The following is an 18,406-nucleotide window of genomic DNA, read 5'->3' as shown; positions in this document are numbered from 1 at the left end:
AATTCTCCACATTTTTTTTTCTGCAGTTCTAGTCAGGTAGAACAGTTCTAGTTTAGAACAGAATTTTTTCTTTAAAAGGGGGCGTGTCCGGCCACTGACGCCTGATTTGAAAGTTTCCACAGTGAAAATGTACTCCAAACTAAAGTAGAATGGCGCCAGTGAAGATTTTTGTAGAACTGAAAAAACCTGTTCTACACATTAAAAAATCAGGCGCAGGTTACAAATTAGGCGTCCAGAATTGAGGTGGGGGGGAAGGGAACTCATTAAATTTGACAATAAATCCTTATTTATACTTCTACAAATATTATACAAATAAATCCAACCTGAATAAACATTTATAAGCCAAGAAAAGATGAAATAAACCATCTTCCTACCTGTGTGAAAGTGCTTCAGCCAGGGAGAATTCTGCAGCTGTTCGTGCTGCTGAGCGAGGGAGAGAGAGAGAGAGGGGAGGGAGAGAGAGAGAGGGGAGGGAGGGAGGGAGAGAGAGGGAGGGAGGGAGAGAGGGGGGGGAGGGGGGGGGGGAGGGGGGAGGTCGGGGGAGCGGGTGTCGGGTCGGGGGGGGGGGGGGGGAGAGAGCGGGTCTCTGGTCTCTGTCGGGGCGGGGGGGGGGGGAGCGGGTGTCGGGTCGGGGCGGGGAGCGGGTGTCGGATGTCGGGTCGGGGCGGGGAGCGGGTCTCGGGTGTCGGGTCTCGGTCGGGGGAGCGGGTCTCGGGTCTCGGTCGGGGCGGGGGGGGGGGAGCGGGTGTCGGGGCGGGGGGGGAGCGGGTCTCGGGTGTCGGGTCTCGGTCGGGGCGGGGGGGGGAGCGGGTCTCGGGTCTCGGTCGGGGCGGGGGGGGGAGCGGGTCTCGGGTCGGGTAGGGTCTGATCGGCGGGGGGAGCGAGTGTCGGGTCTGGTCGGGCGGGGAGCAGGAGCTGGCCGTGGGAGGAGCCTCATTCACGCAGCCCCAGTGAGGCCATTGGGCCAGGGCTAGGGGCTGCGTGCTTCGGGCCCCTCCCACAGTTCGATGCCTGGAGCTACTGCACTTGCGTGCCGACTGTAGCGCGCATGTGCAGAGGTCCCGGCAATGTTTTCAGCGCAAGGACCTGGCTCCGCCCCCCCACAGCTCGTGCCGGCTGCGCCGAGTGCCACAGGACCTGTAAGTCGGTGGAGACTACTGAGGATTTTTTTAGGCGCCGTTTTAGGCGCGAAAAACGGGCGCCCAGCTCGGAGGGGCGCCCGTTTTTTTTCTTGTGGAAACTTGGGCCCATTATATATGGATGTTCATTACAAACCATTGTGCTATGTTAACTAAAATGAAGTTTCAATAAATTGAGCGGCATGGAGTGTGTTAAATATCCACGCCAAATTAAACTATATGGGAAAAGTTTAGGTTCCCATGCTAGTTGGAATTTATATGGCTGCAAAACAAGGATATAGCAGACTCCAGCAAGACTGTAACAAGAGCATTGCTAACCCCAAAAAGTTTAAAGTTCTGATATGTAGATCTGCACTCATAAAGCATGTAATTAACTCTTGAAAATAAGTAAACAAGCAACCTTGAGAATGGTTAAAGGCAAGATCAGGAAGACAGCAGTTAGTAAACAAGTAGGTTTGAGGAAAAAAGGTAAAATTGTCGTCATTGTACAAGACAAGTCAGAAACATCAAGGCAGGATTACGGATCATCCCTGGACGTGGAATAGATGGACTAAGCCATTGTTTGGGCATGCGGACTCGCATTGTGCTGGGCTGGCCAGTGTGTTAAACGTTACTTCAGAATAATACTGTATTATCAATTGCAAATTGTAGAAACAGTATATAAATTAAGAAATCAAAATATCTGGTTTTGGAATCCCTCTGTTCCTGAATCGAACAAAGTTGATAATGCAGAGATAGGCTGACAGATAAGTCTGTAACCTGGGCAACCTGAACACAGAAGTCGTCGAGAGGAGTTCTAATTAACCCAATTAAAATTGGATATACCAGAGCTGAATTCACTATCATTCCCAGGCCCCTTTCTTACTTTTACTGTGCTAATTCTGTTTCATTCTTTGGAGGAAACATGACAGAGGAATATGATACAGTTGTTAAAATAATGAAAGGCTGAAGTAAGCAGGTTATATAAAATCAGATAAAAGGAGCACAAGATTGGAGAACACAAATACAAAATGCTCAAATCCTGGTTAGAAAAATAAACTTTTTCACCCACAAGATAGTGCACATTTGGAATAGACTCCCAGTGTAGGTAGTTGATTTGGGGCCAATTCACAAAAGGGAGCTAAATCTGCATCTGTTGAGAAGGGAATTAAGGATTATTGAGATAGGAAAGGTGTTTAGTGTTCCTTATAATAGGGGATGAAGAGGTGGTGGGAGTAAAGGAGTCCTCAATATTGAGTAACTATACGAGGATTCTGGATGGATAAACTAGTTCTGATGAAAGGTCATTGACCTTAAATGTTAACTCTGTTTCTCTCTCCACAGATGTTGCCTGCCCTGCTGAGACTTACCAGCATTTTCCGTTTTTAAACATTTTTGAATCATCTTTTTTGTCCTGGATTTATACAAGTCTTAAGACACACCCTTCCTGCTACTCTTTCTATTTTAGTGTCTGAATTCAAGTCATGTATGTAAATGAAAGCAGAGATCCAAGCACAGATTCCCATGGGACTCTATTCAACAATTCCTTATAGTCAGACATTACACCTCTCACTAGAACTCTGGTTCCTATATTTTAACCAATTTCATGTCCAATTCTATACTCTACACTTGATTTTCATGGCCAGCAGCTTAATTAGAAACCTTCTATTTGTAATGATATTGAAAGCCTTCTGAAAGCTAAAAAATTATAGGGAATTCACTGCCCACTACGTCAATATAGCACAGCACAGATTCACTAGGATACTGTCTGGTATGAGAAAATATAAATACTAAGAAAGACTTGAAAAATTGGGCTGCTAAAAATGAAAAAAAAAACACAGGGTGATTCAATAGAGATGTTTAAAAGGATGAAGGGATGGGGCAGAGTAGATAGCAACAGATTGTTTCCAGCAATTGGAACTAGGGGACGTAGATACAAGATTTATCGCAAGTGATTGAGGACCGAGAGCAGGATAAACATTTCCTACACAGAGGGTTGTAAAATATACCACTGGAGTTAATGATTGAAGCAGAGACCAGTTCAACATTTATAAATAGGCTAGACCAGTGGCTGGAGAAAAAAATAATAAAGGGATATCGGAACAGTGTGGGCATGTGGGGCTAGGACAACTGCTAGTGTGGAACATGAACACCAATATGGATTGGTTCAGCTGAATGTTTCTATGTCATAATTTCTATGTAATTCACCTTGAATATCCACATGAAACTGGAGGATTTTGGCAAGCATGATCTTTGTCTTCTAAATCTACGTTGGCTGTCTCTTGTTAGGTAGACTAGAGGAGTACATGTATAATAATCTAATAGAGTGATTTCCACTATTTGGCCTGGTACTAAAGTTAGGGTAATAGGCCTGTTGTTGCACAGATCAGATTTGTCAGCCTTTTTAAGATACAAGTATTTACTTGCTTCCAATCTGGTGGAACTTCACACGCACCCATAAAGATATCGACAATGCCTCAGAGATTTCTTCCATAATTTCCTTTCAGTGTTTTTAAACTTGCCCAGTATATTTGTCACACTGTTTCCCCAAGTGGAAGCACTGGATATAACACTGTTTGTCCTCTGTGCATTTCACATCTACAACATGTGTGGAGAAATGCACTTGTTTCATTAAGGATAAGTATAATAAGAGGAAATTTTAATTTTTTTCCCCACTGTCACAAGCTGGCACTAAAGAGATGCAACTGTCTATTAGTCAAACAATTCCCAGTGTTCATGTTGACACCAGACACTAGTGCTTTCATTAGTGAGTCATAGAGCTGTTGTGCATATTGCTCCCCATCACCACAACATTTCATGAATATTTGAACAGGTTATCACTTTCTGCCGACTGTTATATATTGGACTAGTAGGTAAAGTCCCACATGCTAATTACAAATAAAGGTTATGTGCAGGGGACTCAGTCAGGGATATTTAGTGTCTACGATGACCCAATTGGATAATGAAGAGTTCATTACATGGAAGCAAGTCTTCCTCGATCCCGAGGGACTGCCTATGATGATGATGATGTTCAATATCTGCCCATTTAAAATGAATATACAGATCTTGACAATTTTAAAAAGCAACTGGGTGCAACAGAATGTTTTGTAGGATATTCATGTTTGAAGAAACACTGAAGCTCATTACCTCTTCTCTCTGGACATCCATGTTCCAAATGACAATACTCCCATCAACTGCACAGGAAATCAGCTGCCGTGTTAGCTGCAAGTAGCACAGAGATTGCACTTTGTCACTGTAAATAAATCAGAAATCTGTTAAATATGGAGACTCCTATTGCTAAAATATACATCTATTGAATTCCCTTGGAACATTTCTGGCAGTCACATTGAAAACAATTATGGATCAAAGTCAGCACTTAAGTCAAGAATGCTTGCACATTTCTCCAAAGCGAAGGCCCTTTTACTCAGTGACTAAAGAATTTCCACTAAAACACTTTATTACTTTCTTAAAAACAGTTTGTTTCCTCTCTTTCAACAATAGTTCCTATAAGCAGACCTCTGATACAGAAGCTGTACCATTTCAGTAATCTCTGCCCTCAAGATTTAGCAATCAACTTACCAGTAGTAATGTTAACTGGATTAAACATAGTCTTATGCACTCTGAATGGGTATATATTATACATAAATCAAGTTTTTTTTTAAAAAGCTAAAACATCAAATTTATTTAGTTAATTGGAAATACAAAGAATTCAGTAAAAATGTTGATAATATCAAACATAAACACAAGCAAGATCCATAATGTGCTAGTTATTCTTTTCAATAATCACTCCTGAAGTAATGGAACCAGTTTCACAAGTCCGCATACTGAAAAAACAAATTCACTTGGTTTCAACTTCTCACAGCGCTTTCAATTGGAATTGAAACGTGGTGTACACAACACAAATCTCAAGTTACAGAAGTCTCCATCTGATAACATTCAAACTGAAGCTACAACAACTTCTAATTTTTAAATATTTATTTTGAAGCAAAATAATACACCATTCCAGACAAGCTGATTTTAGGCCAAGCATCATAAGAATTGCACAATGGAAAACTAGCAGCTTGTACAGAAAATATCTTCAACTTCCATCAATTCAGCCATGTACAATTTAAATCAGCAAACTAATATACATTTGGATGCATGGGCAGCTTGGGGGAGAAATTAAACTCACAGGCGTCCATATCTAATTAGTGGCCAGGAGTTGAAAATCGGGAGGGGCACCTCGGCCGCCCCATTGATGCCTATGATCCGCCTCCTATCTCAGTCAGGTGAGCTTGTAAATGGGTGAGCACCCTGACTGCCTGAAAAAGGAATAAGGCTGCTTTACAGGGTTGTAGAACTCCAATTCAAAATGCAAAATCAGATGCAAATGGGCAGAGCTTGCACCTTAAAGGGACCAATGGAGACCTCTCAAAAAATGGCCTCAAAACCTTTTCAAAGATATGTTTGTGTGGAGCCAGAAGGAGCTGGAGTGCTCACAAGTTCATAGGGCTAATCAATAGCAAAGGTGGGGACGGTGTGGACAACAACATATAAAGATCAAGAATACATATCTGCCTCTTTATAAAATATTAGTATATCTATACTCTTTCCCTTTGCAAAATGTTCTAATCTCTTTTTAAATCAGTCCTGTAAAAGGGGTTCTCCTGCCTGTCATATACAAGTTCTGATAAAACTTTAGCCTGTTGTTCCTCTTTCAGGTGCCTATTAGACCCACTGTGTATTTTTGTTTTAGCACTTTTAATTTTTATTTAAGAATTCCATAAGATTGCCTTGCACAGTCACAGAGTGCAGCTACTTGGTTTGTGTTTTATATTAGTTTCTCATGCATAAAGCTGCCCACTTACATATTATATCCAGCCAGTTAATAATGCTTTCACTCGAATTCTGCCTGGATATTTCATCAAGAACACAAATACCAATATGTTTCTCTTGCAGACCTTTGTCTAGAGGACACAGATTGTATAAAAAAAAACCTCATGTCTCTTAGTAACAATACCCAACATCAGCAGCACCAATGACCAATTTTACTGCAGTTAATCTTTATATTTTAAAAAAAGATTAACAAAACAACTTGTATAATAATTGTTTTGGGCAGAATTGTAACCCCAAAAAAACAATGGAGTTAGTGTTGGGTGAGAGGTTAAAGAGTTAAAAAACTGAATCCTAACTCCAACCATCCACTTCTGGTCTTAACGGAGGTGGGAAAGGGTTGGGGGGGGGGGGGGGGGGGTGAGGAGAACGGGAGGCGGGCAGCCAATCAGCTGCCAGCCAATCAGCTGCCAGGAGTTGCGTCGCCTATTTAAATATTATAATGAAGCTGGCGTGCATCATGGCAATCCACCATTACAAATTTAACTCTGGCTGGTCAGGATTCCCAAGCCTCAGGAACCGCCAGCTAAAGGTAGGCGAGGACCTTTTGCCTTTGCCTTTACACCTGGATCCAGCATCATTGCAGCAACACCGCCCCCGCCCCACCAAGAGGTCTCTGATCTCCCTCACAAAGCCCCAAATCCCACCCCATGAGGCCGCTGATCACCCACCCGATCTTCCCTCCCTGACGCCTCCGATCCCTCCCTCGAGGCCTCGAATCTTGAAATGCTAATCAGACCCTGTTGTTAAATTCGGCAGGGCCTGTGGGAAATCATTTCTCCCGGATTTCTCAAACCGCTTTCTAACTCTTTCCAGACACTGCACAAAATGTCTGTAGCTCCTAAAGTTATGGTGACCATTATGCTGAACCACAAATATATCACCAATTAAAAATAATATAAGATGCCAGAGGTTGTGGGTTGAAATAGGAGGTGGATTGTAGTGGTACAGAAAGAGTAAACAATTTTGAATTGGAAAAATAAGAGCTACAGACATTTTGTGCAGTGTCTGGTGAAGCTGTGGTGGTATCCTTTAACAAGGAATGGCTGGTCCAGAGAAATGATTCTCTCAATTGATTGTTGTTCTTTATACATTGACATAAAGTTCATGAAATTAATTGATTTGTGCCTCACTTGCCTGTTTATATACCCAAAAGTGGATGCTTTTTCTCTTCCTTCTACAGTCCCTCCCCTACCTAAATGTGCAAGAAAAGATTAATGTCAGCCCCATTAGGAACTTGGCAGGAGCCGATGAGAGTGACTAGCTTTTTCCACTCTAATTTGAGATTGGCAAGCTATGAAGTGGTTGAAAGATTTTGTTCATCCATATTTGCATTGATGGGTAAAAATACCATATCTTGTCACACAAGCTAGTCACTAGAAGTTATTAATCACTGTAGAAAGTATCATAGAATTATTCATTTAACAACTACAATGACTTTAAATAACAAACATTCAAAGTGCTTTATAGGGGCATAATTTTTAAAAATGGATGTCGAGCCAAAAGAGGAGATATTAGGAGGACTGATCAAAGAAGTGGGTTTAAAGAAAGTTACTAGAGGAGAGGGAGTTGGATGTGTTTAGGGAGGGAATTTCAGCATGTGGGTCCTTAGGTAGCTGGGAGGCAAGAGATGGAGGTGGAGGGGGGAGTACGAGGCCAGAGGGACAGACAAACTAACCCAAGGTTGCTATGTATACTAATTTTAGATCTTCAGGTTTCCAGTCATCCAAACGAGGGTAGGGGAGGAAGATTCAGGAATTGCACTGGAAGCCTCATTTTGCTTACATCTATAGAAATGCTTCCAGCAGGAGTCCATGGATAGCAATCAGACAAACCCAAAATGATAGTTCCTCACTTCTGAGTTCACAGAAACATAGAAAATAGATGCAGGAGTAGGCCATTCGGCCCTTCGAGCCTGCACCACCATTCAATAAGATCATGGCTGATCATTCACCTCAGTACTCCTTTCTGGCTTTCTCTCCATACCCCTTGATCCCTTTAGCTGTAAGGGCCATATCTAACTCCTTCTTGAATACATCCAATGGACTGGCATCAACAACTCTCTGCGGCAGAGAATTCCACAGGTTAATAACTCTGAGTGAAGAAGTTTCTCCTCATCTCAGTCCGAAATGGCCTACCCCTTATCCTAAGACTGTGTCCCCTGGTTCTGGACTTCCCCAACATCAGGAACATTCTTCCCGCATCTAACTTGTCCCGTCCCGTCAGAATCTTAATACGTTTCTATGAGATCCCCTCTCATCCTTCTAAACCCCAGTGTATAAAGGCCCCGTTGATCCAGTCTCTCCTCATATGTCAGTCCAGCCATCCCTGGAATCAGTCTGGTGAACCTTCGCTGCACTCCCTCAATAGCAAGAACGTCCTTCCTCAGATTATGAGACCAAAACTGTACGCAATATTCCAGATAAGGCCTCACCAAGGCCCGTACAATTGCAGTAAGACCTCTCTGCTCCTATACTCAAATCCCCTAGCTATGAACATGCCATTTGCCTTCTTCACCGCTTGCTGTACCTGCATGCCAACTTTCAATGACTGATGAACCATGACACCCAGGTCTCGTTGCACCTCCCCTTTTCCTAATCTGCCGCCATTCAGATAATATTCTGCCATCGTGTTTTTGCCCCCAAAGTGGATAACCTCACATTTATCCACATTATACTGCATCGGCTATGCATTTGCCCACTCACCTAACCTGTCCAAGTCACCCTGCAGCCTCTTAGAATCCTCCTCACAGCTCACACCGCCACCCAGTTTAGTGTCATCCACAAGCTTGGAGATATTACACTCAATTCCTTCATCCAAATCATTGATGTATATTGTAAAGAGCTGGAGTCCCAGCTCTGAGGCACTCCTCTAGTCATTGCCTTCCATTCCGAAAAGGACCCGTTTATCCCGACTCTCTGTTTCCTGTCTGCCAACCAATTCTCTATCCACGCCAGTACATTACCCCCAATACCATGTGCTTTGATTTTGCACACCAATCTCTTAATTGGGACCTTGTCAAAGGCCTTTTGAAAGTCCAAATACACCTTGTCCACTCTACTTGTTACATCCTCAAAATATTCCAGAAGATTTGTCAAGCATGATATCCCTTTCATAAATCCATGCTGACTTGGACCGATCCTGTCACTGCTTTCCAAATGCGCTGCTATTTCATCCTTAATAATTGATTCCAACATTTTCCCCACTACTGATGTCAGGCTAACCGGTCTATAATTATCCGTTTTCTCTCTCCCTCCTTTTTTTTTTAAAAAGTGGTGTTACATTAGCTACCCTCCAGTCCATAGGAACGGATCCAGAGTCGATAGACTGCTGGAAAATGATCACCAATGCATCCACTATTTCTAGGGCCACTTCCTTAAGTACTCTGGGATGTAATCAGGCCCCAGTGATTTATCGGCCTTCAATCCCATCAATTTCCCCAACACAATTTCCCGCCTAATTAGTATATCCTTCAATTCCTCTTTCTCACTAGACCCCTGGTCCTCTAGTACATCCGGAAGGTTATTTGTGTCTTCCTTCGTGAAGACAGAACCGAAGTATTTGTTCAATTGGTCTGCCATTTCTTTGTTTCCCATTATAAATTTACCCGAGTCCGACTGCAAGGGACCTACGTTTGTCTTCACTAATCTTTTTCTCTTCACATATCTATAGAAGCTTTTGCAGTCAGTTTTTATGTTCCCGACAAGCTTCCTCTTCTACTCTATTTTCCCCCTCCTAATTAAACCCTTTGTCCTCCTCTGCTGAATTCTAAATTTCTCCCAGTCCTCAGGTTTGCTGCTTTTTCTGGCCAATTTATATGCCTCTTCCTTAGATCTAACACAATCCCTAATTTCCCTTGTTAGCCACGGTTGAGTCACCTTCCCTGTTTTATTTTTACTCCAGACAGGGATGTACAATTGTTGAAGTTCATCCATGTGATCTATAAATGTTTGCCATTCCCAACCACCGTCAACCCTTTAAGTATCATTTGCCATGTCTATTCTAGCCAATTCACGCCTCATGCCGTCGAAGTCAGCTTTCCTTAAGTTCAGGACCCTAGTTTCTGACTTAACTGTCAATCTCCATCTTAATAAAGAATTCTACCATATTATGGTCACTCTTCCCCAAGGGGCCTCGCACAACAAGATTGCTAATTAGACATTACACATCACCCAGTCTAGGATGGTCAGCTCTCTAGTTGGTTCCTCGACATATTGCTCAAGAAAACCATCCCTAATACACTCCAGGAAATCCTCCTCCACGCATTGCTACCAGTTTGGTTTGCCCAATCTATATATAAATTAAAGTCACCCATGATAACTGCTGTACCTTTATTGCACACATCCCTTATTTCTTGTTTGATGCTGTCCCCAACCTCACTACTACTGTTTGGTGGCCTGTACACAACTCCCACCAGCATTTTCTGCCCTTTGGTATTCCGTAGCTCCACCCATACCGATTCCACATCATCCAAACCAATGTCCTTCCTTATTATTGCATTAATATCCTCTTTAAGCAGCAACGCCACCCCGCCTCCTTTTCCTTTCTGTCTATCCTTCCTAAATGTTGAATACCCCTGGATGTTGAGTTCCCATTCTTGGTCACCCTGGAGCCATGTCTCCGTGATGCCAACTACATCAACTGCTATCTGCGCAGTTAATTCGTACACCTTATTCCGAATACTCCTCGCATTGAGGCACAGAGCCTTCAGGATTGTCTTTTTAACACACTTTGCCCCTTTAGAATTTTGCTGTAATGTGGCCCTTTTTGTTTTTTGCCTTGGGTTTCTCTGCCCTCCACTTTTACTATTCTCCTTTCTATCTTTTGCCTCTGTCTCCCTTTTATTTCCCTCTGCCTTCCTGCATCAGTTCCCACCCCCCTGCCATATTAGTTTAACTCCTCCCCAACAGCACTAGCAAACACTCCCCCTAGGACATTGGTTCCGGTCCTGCCCAGGTGCAGACCGTCAGGTTTGTACTGGTCCCACCTCCCCCAGAACCGGTTCCAATCCCCAGGGCCTGATGCACTGCATCCCAGAGTACTTAAGGAGGTGGCCTTGGAAATAGTGGATGCATTGACAGTCATTTTCCAACATTCCATTGACTCTGGATCAGTTCCTATCGAGTGGAGGGTAGCCAATGTAACCCCACTTTTTAAAAAAGGAGGGAGAGAGAAAACAGGGAATTATAGACCGGTCAGCCTGGCCTCAGTTGTGGGTAAAATGATGGAATCAATTATTAAGGATGTCATAGCAGCACATTTGGAAAGAGGTGACATGATAGGTACAAGTTAGCATGGATTTGTGAAAGGGAAATCATGCTTGACAAATCTTCTGGAATTTTTTGAGGATGTTTCCAGTAGAGTGGACAAGGGAGAACCAGTTGATGTGGTATATTTGGACTTTCAGAAGGCTTTCGACAAGGTCCCACACAAGAGATTAATGTGCAAAGTTAAAGCACATGGGATTGGGGGTAGTGTGCTGACGTGGATTGAGAACTGGTTGTCAGACAGGAAGCAAAGAGTAGGAGTAAATGGGTACTTTTCAGAATGGCAGGCAGTGACTAGTGGGGTACCGCAAGGTTCTGTGCTGGGGCCCCAGCTGTTTACGCTGTACATTAATGATTTAGACGAGGGGATTAAATGTAGTATCTCCAAATTTGCGGATGACAAGTTGGGTGGCAGTGTGAGCGGCGAGGAGGATGCTATGAGGCTGCAGAGTGACTTGGATAGGTTAGGTGAGTGGGAAAATGCATAGCAGATGAAGTATAATGTGGATAAATGTGAGGTTATCCACTTTGGTGGTAAAAACAGAGAGACAGACTATTATCTGAATGGTGACAGATTAGGAAAAGGGGAGGTGCAACGAGACCTGGGCATCATGGTACATCAGTCATTGAAGGTTGGCATGCAGGTACAGCAGGCGGTTAAGAAAGCAAATGGCATGTTGGCCTTCATAGCGAGGGGATTGGAGTACAGGGGCAGGGAGGTTTGCTACCGTTGTACAGGGCCTTGGTGAGGCCACACCTGGAGTATTGTGTACAGTTTGGGTCTCCTAACTTGAGGAAGGACATTCTTGCTATTGAGGGAGTGCAGCGAAGGTTCACCAGACTGATTCCCGGGATGGTGGGACTGACATATGAAGAAAGACTGGATCGACTAGGCTTATATTCACTGGAGTTCAGAAGAATGAGAGGGGACCTCATAGAAACGTTTAAAATTCTGACGGGTTTAGACAGGTTAGATGCAGGAAGAATGTTCCCAATGTTGGGGAAGTCCAGAACCAGGGGTCACAGTCTAAGGATAAGGGGTAAGCCATTTAGGACCGAGATGAGGAGAAACTTCTTCACCCAGAGAGTGGTGAACCTGTGGAATTCTCTACCACAGAAAGTTGTTGAGGCCAATTCACTAAATATATTCAAAAGGGAGTTAGATGAAGTCCTTAACTAGGGGGATCAAGGGGTATGGCGAGAAAGTGGGAAGGGGGTACTGAGGTTGCATGTTCAGCCATGAACTCATTGAATGGCGATGCAGGCTAGAAGGGCCGAATGGCCTACTCCTGCACCTATTTTCTATGTTTCTATGTTTCAATGTCCCAGGAATTTGAATCCCTCCCTTCTGCACCACTCCTCAAGCCACATATTCATCTGAGCTATCCTACGATTCCTATTCTGACTAGCACTTGGCACTGGTAGCAATCCTAAGATTACTACTTTTGAGGTCCTACATTTTAATTTAGCTCTGAGCTCCCTAAATTCGTCTCGTAGGACCTCATCCCGCTTTTTACCTATATCGTTGGCACCTATATGCACCACAACAACTGGCTGTTCACCCTCCCTTTTCAGAATGTCCTGCACCCGCTCCGAAATATCCTTGACCCTTGCACCAGTGAGGTAACATACCATCCTGGAGTCTCGGTTGTGGCCGCAGAAACGCCTATCTATTCCCCTTACAATTGAATCCCCTAGCACTATCGCTCTCCCACTCTTTTTCCTGCCCTCCTGTGCAGCAGAGCCACCCAAGGTGCCATGAACTTGACTACTGCTGCCTTCCCCTGATGAGTCATCCCCCTCAACAGTACCCAAAGCGGTGTATCTATTTTGCAGGGGATGACTGCAGGGGACCCCTGCACTACCTTCCTTGCACTGCTCTTCCTGTTGGTCACCCGTTCCCTATCTGGCTGTGTACCCTTTACCTGCGGTGTGACCAAATCGCTAAACGTGCTATTGACGTCATTCTCAGCATCATGGATGCTCCAGAGTGAATCCACCCGCAGCTCCAGTTCTGCAATGCGTCTGTCAGGATCTGCAGGCGAATGCACATCCCGCACATGTAGTCGTCAGGGACACCGGAAGCGTCCCTGAATTCCCACATAGTACAGGAGGAGCATAACACGTGTCCGAGCTCTCCTGCCATGACTTAACCCTTGGATTAACTTAACTGGGCAACAACAATGTTAAAAGGTTACTGACTGATGAAGAAAGAAAAAGAAAAACTACTTACCAATCACCAGCCAATCACTTACCCCCTTGGCTGTGACATCACCTTTCGATTTCTTTCTACTTCTTTTTTGCCTTCTCCCTGTAGCTGCACCGGCTGGTCTCTCCGACGCACCTCCCGAGCCTCTCCACGCACCTGGAACTCCCAAGCCTCTCCGACGCGTTGGGCCTTTTTACAGGCCTCTCCGACGCACCTCCCGAGCCTCTCCACGCACCTGGAACTCCCGAGCCTCTCCGACGCGTTGGGCCTTTTTATAGGCCTCAGCGACGCACCTCACGAGCCTCTCCACGCACCTGGAACTCCAATTAGCTTCAAGGACATTAAAGCTAATTGGAGCCACACCAACTGAGTGTATCTGTATCGCAATCAATATACTTCAGCATTAATTTGTGTAAAGTTCGTCGACCATGAAAACATTCTATGTAAATTGAACTATTATTGCCAACTTGGCATAGGCAGATGAAAACTGTCCATCCTAGTTTGAGGAGCTCATGAATACGCCGGTGGTACATTTGACTGCTGAGCCATTAGGATAACTTGGATTGTCACATTCTAATCTCATATTTTTTCCTCTTATGGTTCTCTATATAACAAACAATTCCCAAGCTAAGAGGGTAGGTGCCCTGTTCCCAAACTTTTCCCAATGTCACTCCTCAGCTATTGAGGCATAGGGTGTTGAGAATTGATCTCATCTCAGGCTTCTTCCCTTCAGGTAGAAAAGCATTTTTATCTCCATGATGATTATCCCAATTGAGATGGAAAATTGTAAAGTGTAACCTATTGCCCTACAGTCTGTGGTATAGCATATTGATACACCAAAATACTGCAATGTCGTAATGCACAAGGGCATAAACTGTATTCAATTAAACGTATCCAACTTTAACTGGAATCAGCCTTTTGCACAGGAAAGAGAAGATTATTTTGAAATATTAAGCAGCACTATCTTCATGAAAAGTTTTGGCAAATTGAACCAAACAACATTTCAATACGTATAACATCAAATACATCACTGCTTCACTTGCACGCAATGTCACCTATCATGGCTAAAACAAAGCTTCTCCAAACATTTGCATGAAAAGTGTTTAAAGAGAGAATGTTTCTCTGTAAATTAACATTCAAATTAACAAAGCTAATTTAGAAGGTTTAACACAGACAGCAGCAGCTATCAACATTTTAGATTAGAACTGACTTTTGAACTTTTAATTAGCGAGAGATGACACACAGCAGCATGAATATGACTCATCACTTACTGATGACCCTGAAGCAGTAAAGTCCTGCCTTTCCTCCCACCAATGTCCCACATGATAATGCTGTGGTCAGATGCTCCAGAAAACAGTAGCCGGTGGATAGGATCCCAACAAAGGGCTCCGATACTGCCTGTTAGAACAAAGAGCAAATGAATGATGCAACCTACAAATGCAAACTTTCTTGGAAGAAAATATAAAATGCTGCAGCAAGAAAACTATTTTACCACAACATACATCTACACCATACACATCATTCTTTATACAGTGCTTTTTTCAGTTTGAGGCTTTGTGCTTGGGGTGGGGGGGCGAGGTACATCAGTGCATGAAAATGGAACTCACTCCCACATTAAACATAAAAGCATCAGAATCAACCATCACCAGATCAGCACAGCATATTCTGATGTACATTAGATGAAAACCAGGTAATGAAATACTTAAAAGGTTGGCAGTGCTCAAAGTAGAAATGTCAATCGGTCCGGATGGGATGCATCAAGTTTGCTGAGGGAAGCAAGGGTGGAAATTCCAGAGGTTCCAACCACAATCTTTCAATCCTCCTTAGGTATGGGAGTGGTGCTAGAGGACTGGAGGGTTACAACAACAACTTGCATTTATATAGCACCTTTAACGTAGTAAAACAGCCTAAGGTGCTTCACAGGAGCATTAACAAAATTTGACACCAAGCCACATAAGATATTTGAGCAGGTGACCAAAAGCTTGGTCAAAGCTGTAGGTTTTAAGGAGGCTCTTAAAAGGAGGAAAGAGAGGTGGAGAAGTTTAGGGAGGGAATTTCAGAGCTTGGGGCCTAGGCAAAAGGCGGCACGTCCGCCAATGCTGGAGGGATTAAAAGCGAGGAAGCGCAAGAGACTAGAATTGGAGGAGTGCAAATATCTCAGGGGATCGTGGGGCTGGAGGAGATTACAGAGATAGGGAGGGACGAGGCCATAGAGGAATTTGAAAAGAAGAATGAGAATTTTGAAATCGAAGCATTCCTCAACTGGGAGCCAATGTGGGTCAGTGAGCACAGGGGTGATGGGAGATCGCATTGGTGTGATTTAGGATACGGGCAGCAGAGTTTTGGATGAGTTAAAATTTATGGAGGGCGGAAGATGGAAAGCTAGGCAGGAGTGCATTGGAATAGTCAAGTCTCGAGGTAACAAAGGCACGGATGATGGTTTCAGCAGCAGATGAACTGAGGCAGAGGTAGAGTCGGGCGATATTACGGAGGTGGAAGTAGGCGGTCTTAGTGATGGCACGGATATGTGGTCGGAAGCTCCCCTCAAGGTCAAATATGACACAGAGGTTGCGAACAGTCTTGTTGCAAATGTTACCCCCTGTTGAAAAAAAGGGGAGTGGGATAAATCCTGCAACTACAGGCCAGTCAGCCCAACGTCAGTGGTAGGGAAGCTTTGAGAGAGATTAATCCAGGACAAAATTAATTGGCACTTGGAAAAATATGGGTTAATAAATGAAAGCCAGCACAGATTTGTTAAAGGCAAATTGTGTTTGACTAACTTGATCCGAGTTATTTGATGAAGTAGCGGAGAATGTTGATGAGGGTAGTGCAGCTAATATTGTGTATATGGACTTTCAAAAGGCCCTTGACAAAGTACACATAATAGACTGGTTTGCAAACTTAAAATCCATGGGATTAAACGGACAGTAGCAGTTAGTCAAAGTTGGCTAACGGACACAAACCAGAGAGTAGTGGTGAACAGTTGTTCTTTTCAAACTGGAGGGAAGTGTGCAGTGGTGTCCTCCAGGGGTCGGTGTTGGGACCACTGCTCTTTTTAATATATATTAATGACTTGGACTTGGGTATACAGGGCATAATTTCAAAATTTGCAGATAACACGAAACTCCAATGTAGTAAACAGTGAGGAGGATAGGAACAAATTCAGAAGGAAATAGACAGACTGGTGAATTGGAAAGAAACATGGAAGATTAAATTTATTGCACAGAAGTGTGAAGTGATGCGTTTTGGTAGGAAGAATGAAGAGAGACAATAAACTAAATGGTACAATTTTTAAGAGGGTGCAAGAGCAGAGAGATCTGGGGGTGTATGTACACAAGTCTGTGAAGGAGGCAGAACAAGTTGAGAAGGCCATTAAAATAATATGGGATCCTTGGCTTTAGAAACAGAGGCAGAGAGTACAAAAGCAAGGAAGTTATGCTAAATCTTTATGAAGCACTAGTTAGATGGTGTATTGTTTCAAATTCTTGGCACCAGACTTTAGAAAGTATGTCAAGGCCATTAGAGAGTGCAGGGGAGATTTACTAGAATGATGCCAGGGATAAGGGATTTCAGTTACGTAGAGAGATTGAGTTATGTGGAGAGATAGAGTAAATAAGGAGAAACTGTTTTCAGTAGCAGAAGCGTCATTAACCAGAGAACACAGATTAAGGAAAAAGGACCAGAGGCGACATGAGGAAAATAAATTATGCAGCTAGTTACGATGATCTGGAATGCACTGCCTGAAAGATTGGTGGAAGCAGATTCACTAATAACTTTCAAAAGGGAATTGGATGAAGTGGAAAACCTTGCAGGGCTATGGGGAAAGAGCAGGAGTGTAGGACTAACTGAATAGCACTTTCCAGTGGGGGTGGGAGGATTCGGGAAAGTAGATTTAAAAGCATCGAGAGAAATGGGTAAAAATAAGCAGAGTGGGTCAGGAAGGGACAGAGAGGGTAACAAAAGGTAATAAGACATCAGTGACTAAGGTGACATCAGGGAAAAATAGAAAAAGTCCAAGCTAAGGGCATTATATCTGAATGCGCAAAGCATTCACAATAAAATAGATGACTTAATAGCTCAGATAGAAATTAATAGGTTTGATTTAATAGCCATTACGGAGACCTAGTTGCAAAGTGGCCAAGGTTGGGAACTAAATATTCCAGGATACTTAACTTTTAGAAGTGATAGGCAAAATGGAAGAGGAGGGATTGTCCTGATAATAAAGGATGGGATAAAGACAGTAGAGAGAAAGGAGCTAAGAAGCTGCAAGGGGCAGAAAACATTGGTGGGAATTGTTTATAGGCCCTCAAACAGTAGTTATAATGTAGGGCAGAGTATATACCAGGAAATGAGAGGTGCATATAACAAGGGTATCACAGTAATCATGGGGGACTTTAATCTACATGTAGACTAGGCAAACCAAATTTGCAGTAATAGTGTGGAGGATGAATTCATGGAATGTATACAAGATAGGTTTCTAGATCGGTATATTGAGGAACCAACTAGGGGACAGGCTATTTTAGATCGAGTAGTGTGCAATGAGAAAGGGTTAATTAATAACCTTGTAGTAAAGAGGCCTTTAAGGAAGAGTGACCATAATATCATAGAATGTATAGAGTCTGAAACTGATTTAGTTAAATCCGAAGCTAGAGTCTTAAATCTAAACAAAGCAAACTGCATATATATGAGGGGAGAGTTGGCTAAGGTAGATTGGGAAACTACATTAAAAAGGTATGACGCTGTATAAGCAATGGCTAGCATTTAAAGAATTAATACATAATTTACAATAAATATACATTCCTTTAAGGCACAAAAACCCCACAGGAAAAGTGGTCCAACCATGGCTAACAAGAGAAGTTAAAGATAGTATTAGATCAACGGAAGTAGCTTATAATGTTGCCAAAAACAGTAGTACGCCTGAGGATCGGAGGATTTTAGAA

General features: G+C 43.2%; 1 protein-coding gene across 1 annotated transcript in view; it reads right to left on the bottom strand.

The window, feature by feature from the left end:
* wdfy1 (WD repeat and FYVE domain containing 1) overlaps nt 1-18,406 on the bottom strand; it is a 73,695-nt gene that overhangs the window by 24,490 nt on the left and 30,799 nt on the right. The window contains exons 7-8 of the mRNA XM_070883591.1: nt 14,738-14,864; nt 4,266-4,371 (exon numbers count right to left, since the gene is read on the bottom strand). Coding sequence (XP_070739692.1) covers nt 4,266-4,371; nt 14,738-14,864 — 233 coding nt within the window. The remainder of the gene's footprint in view (nt 1-4,265; nt 4,372-14,737; nt 14,865-18,406) is intronic.

This window comes from Pristiophorus japonicus, chromosome 6, assembly GCF_044704955.1.
Source record: "Pristiophorus japonicus isolate sPriJap1 chromosome 6, sPriJap1.hap1, whole genome shotgun sequence".
Classification (NCBI taxonomy): domain Eukaryota; kingdom Metazoa; phylum Chordata; class Chondrichthyes; family Pristiophoridae; genus Pristiophorus; species Pristiophorus japonicus.
The sequence above is the reverse complement of the archived record's forward strand: the minus strand, read 5'-3'. Positions and strand labels throughout refer to the sequence as shown.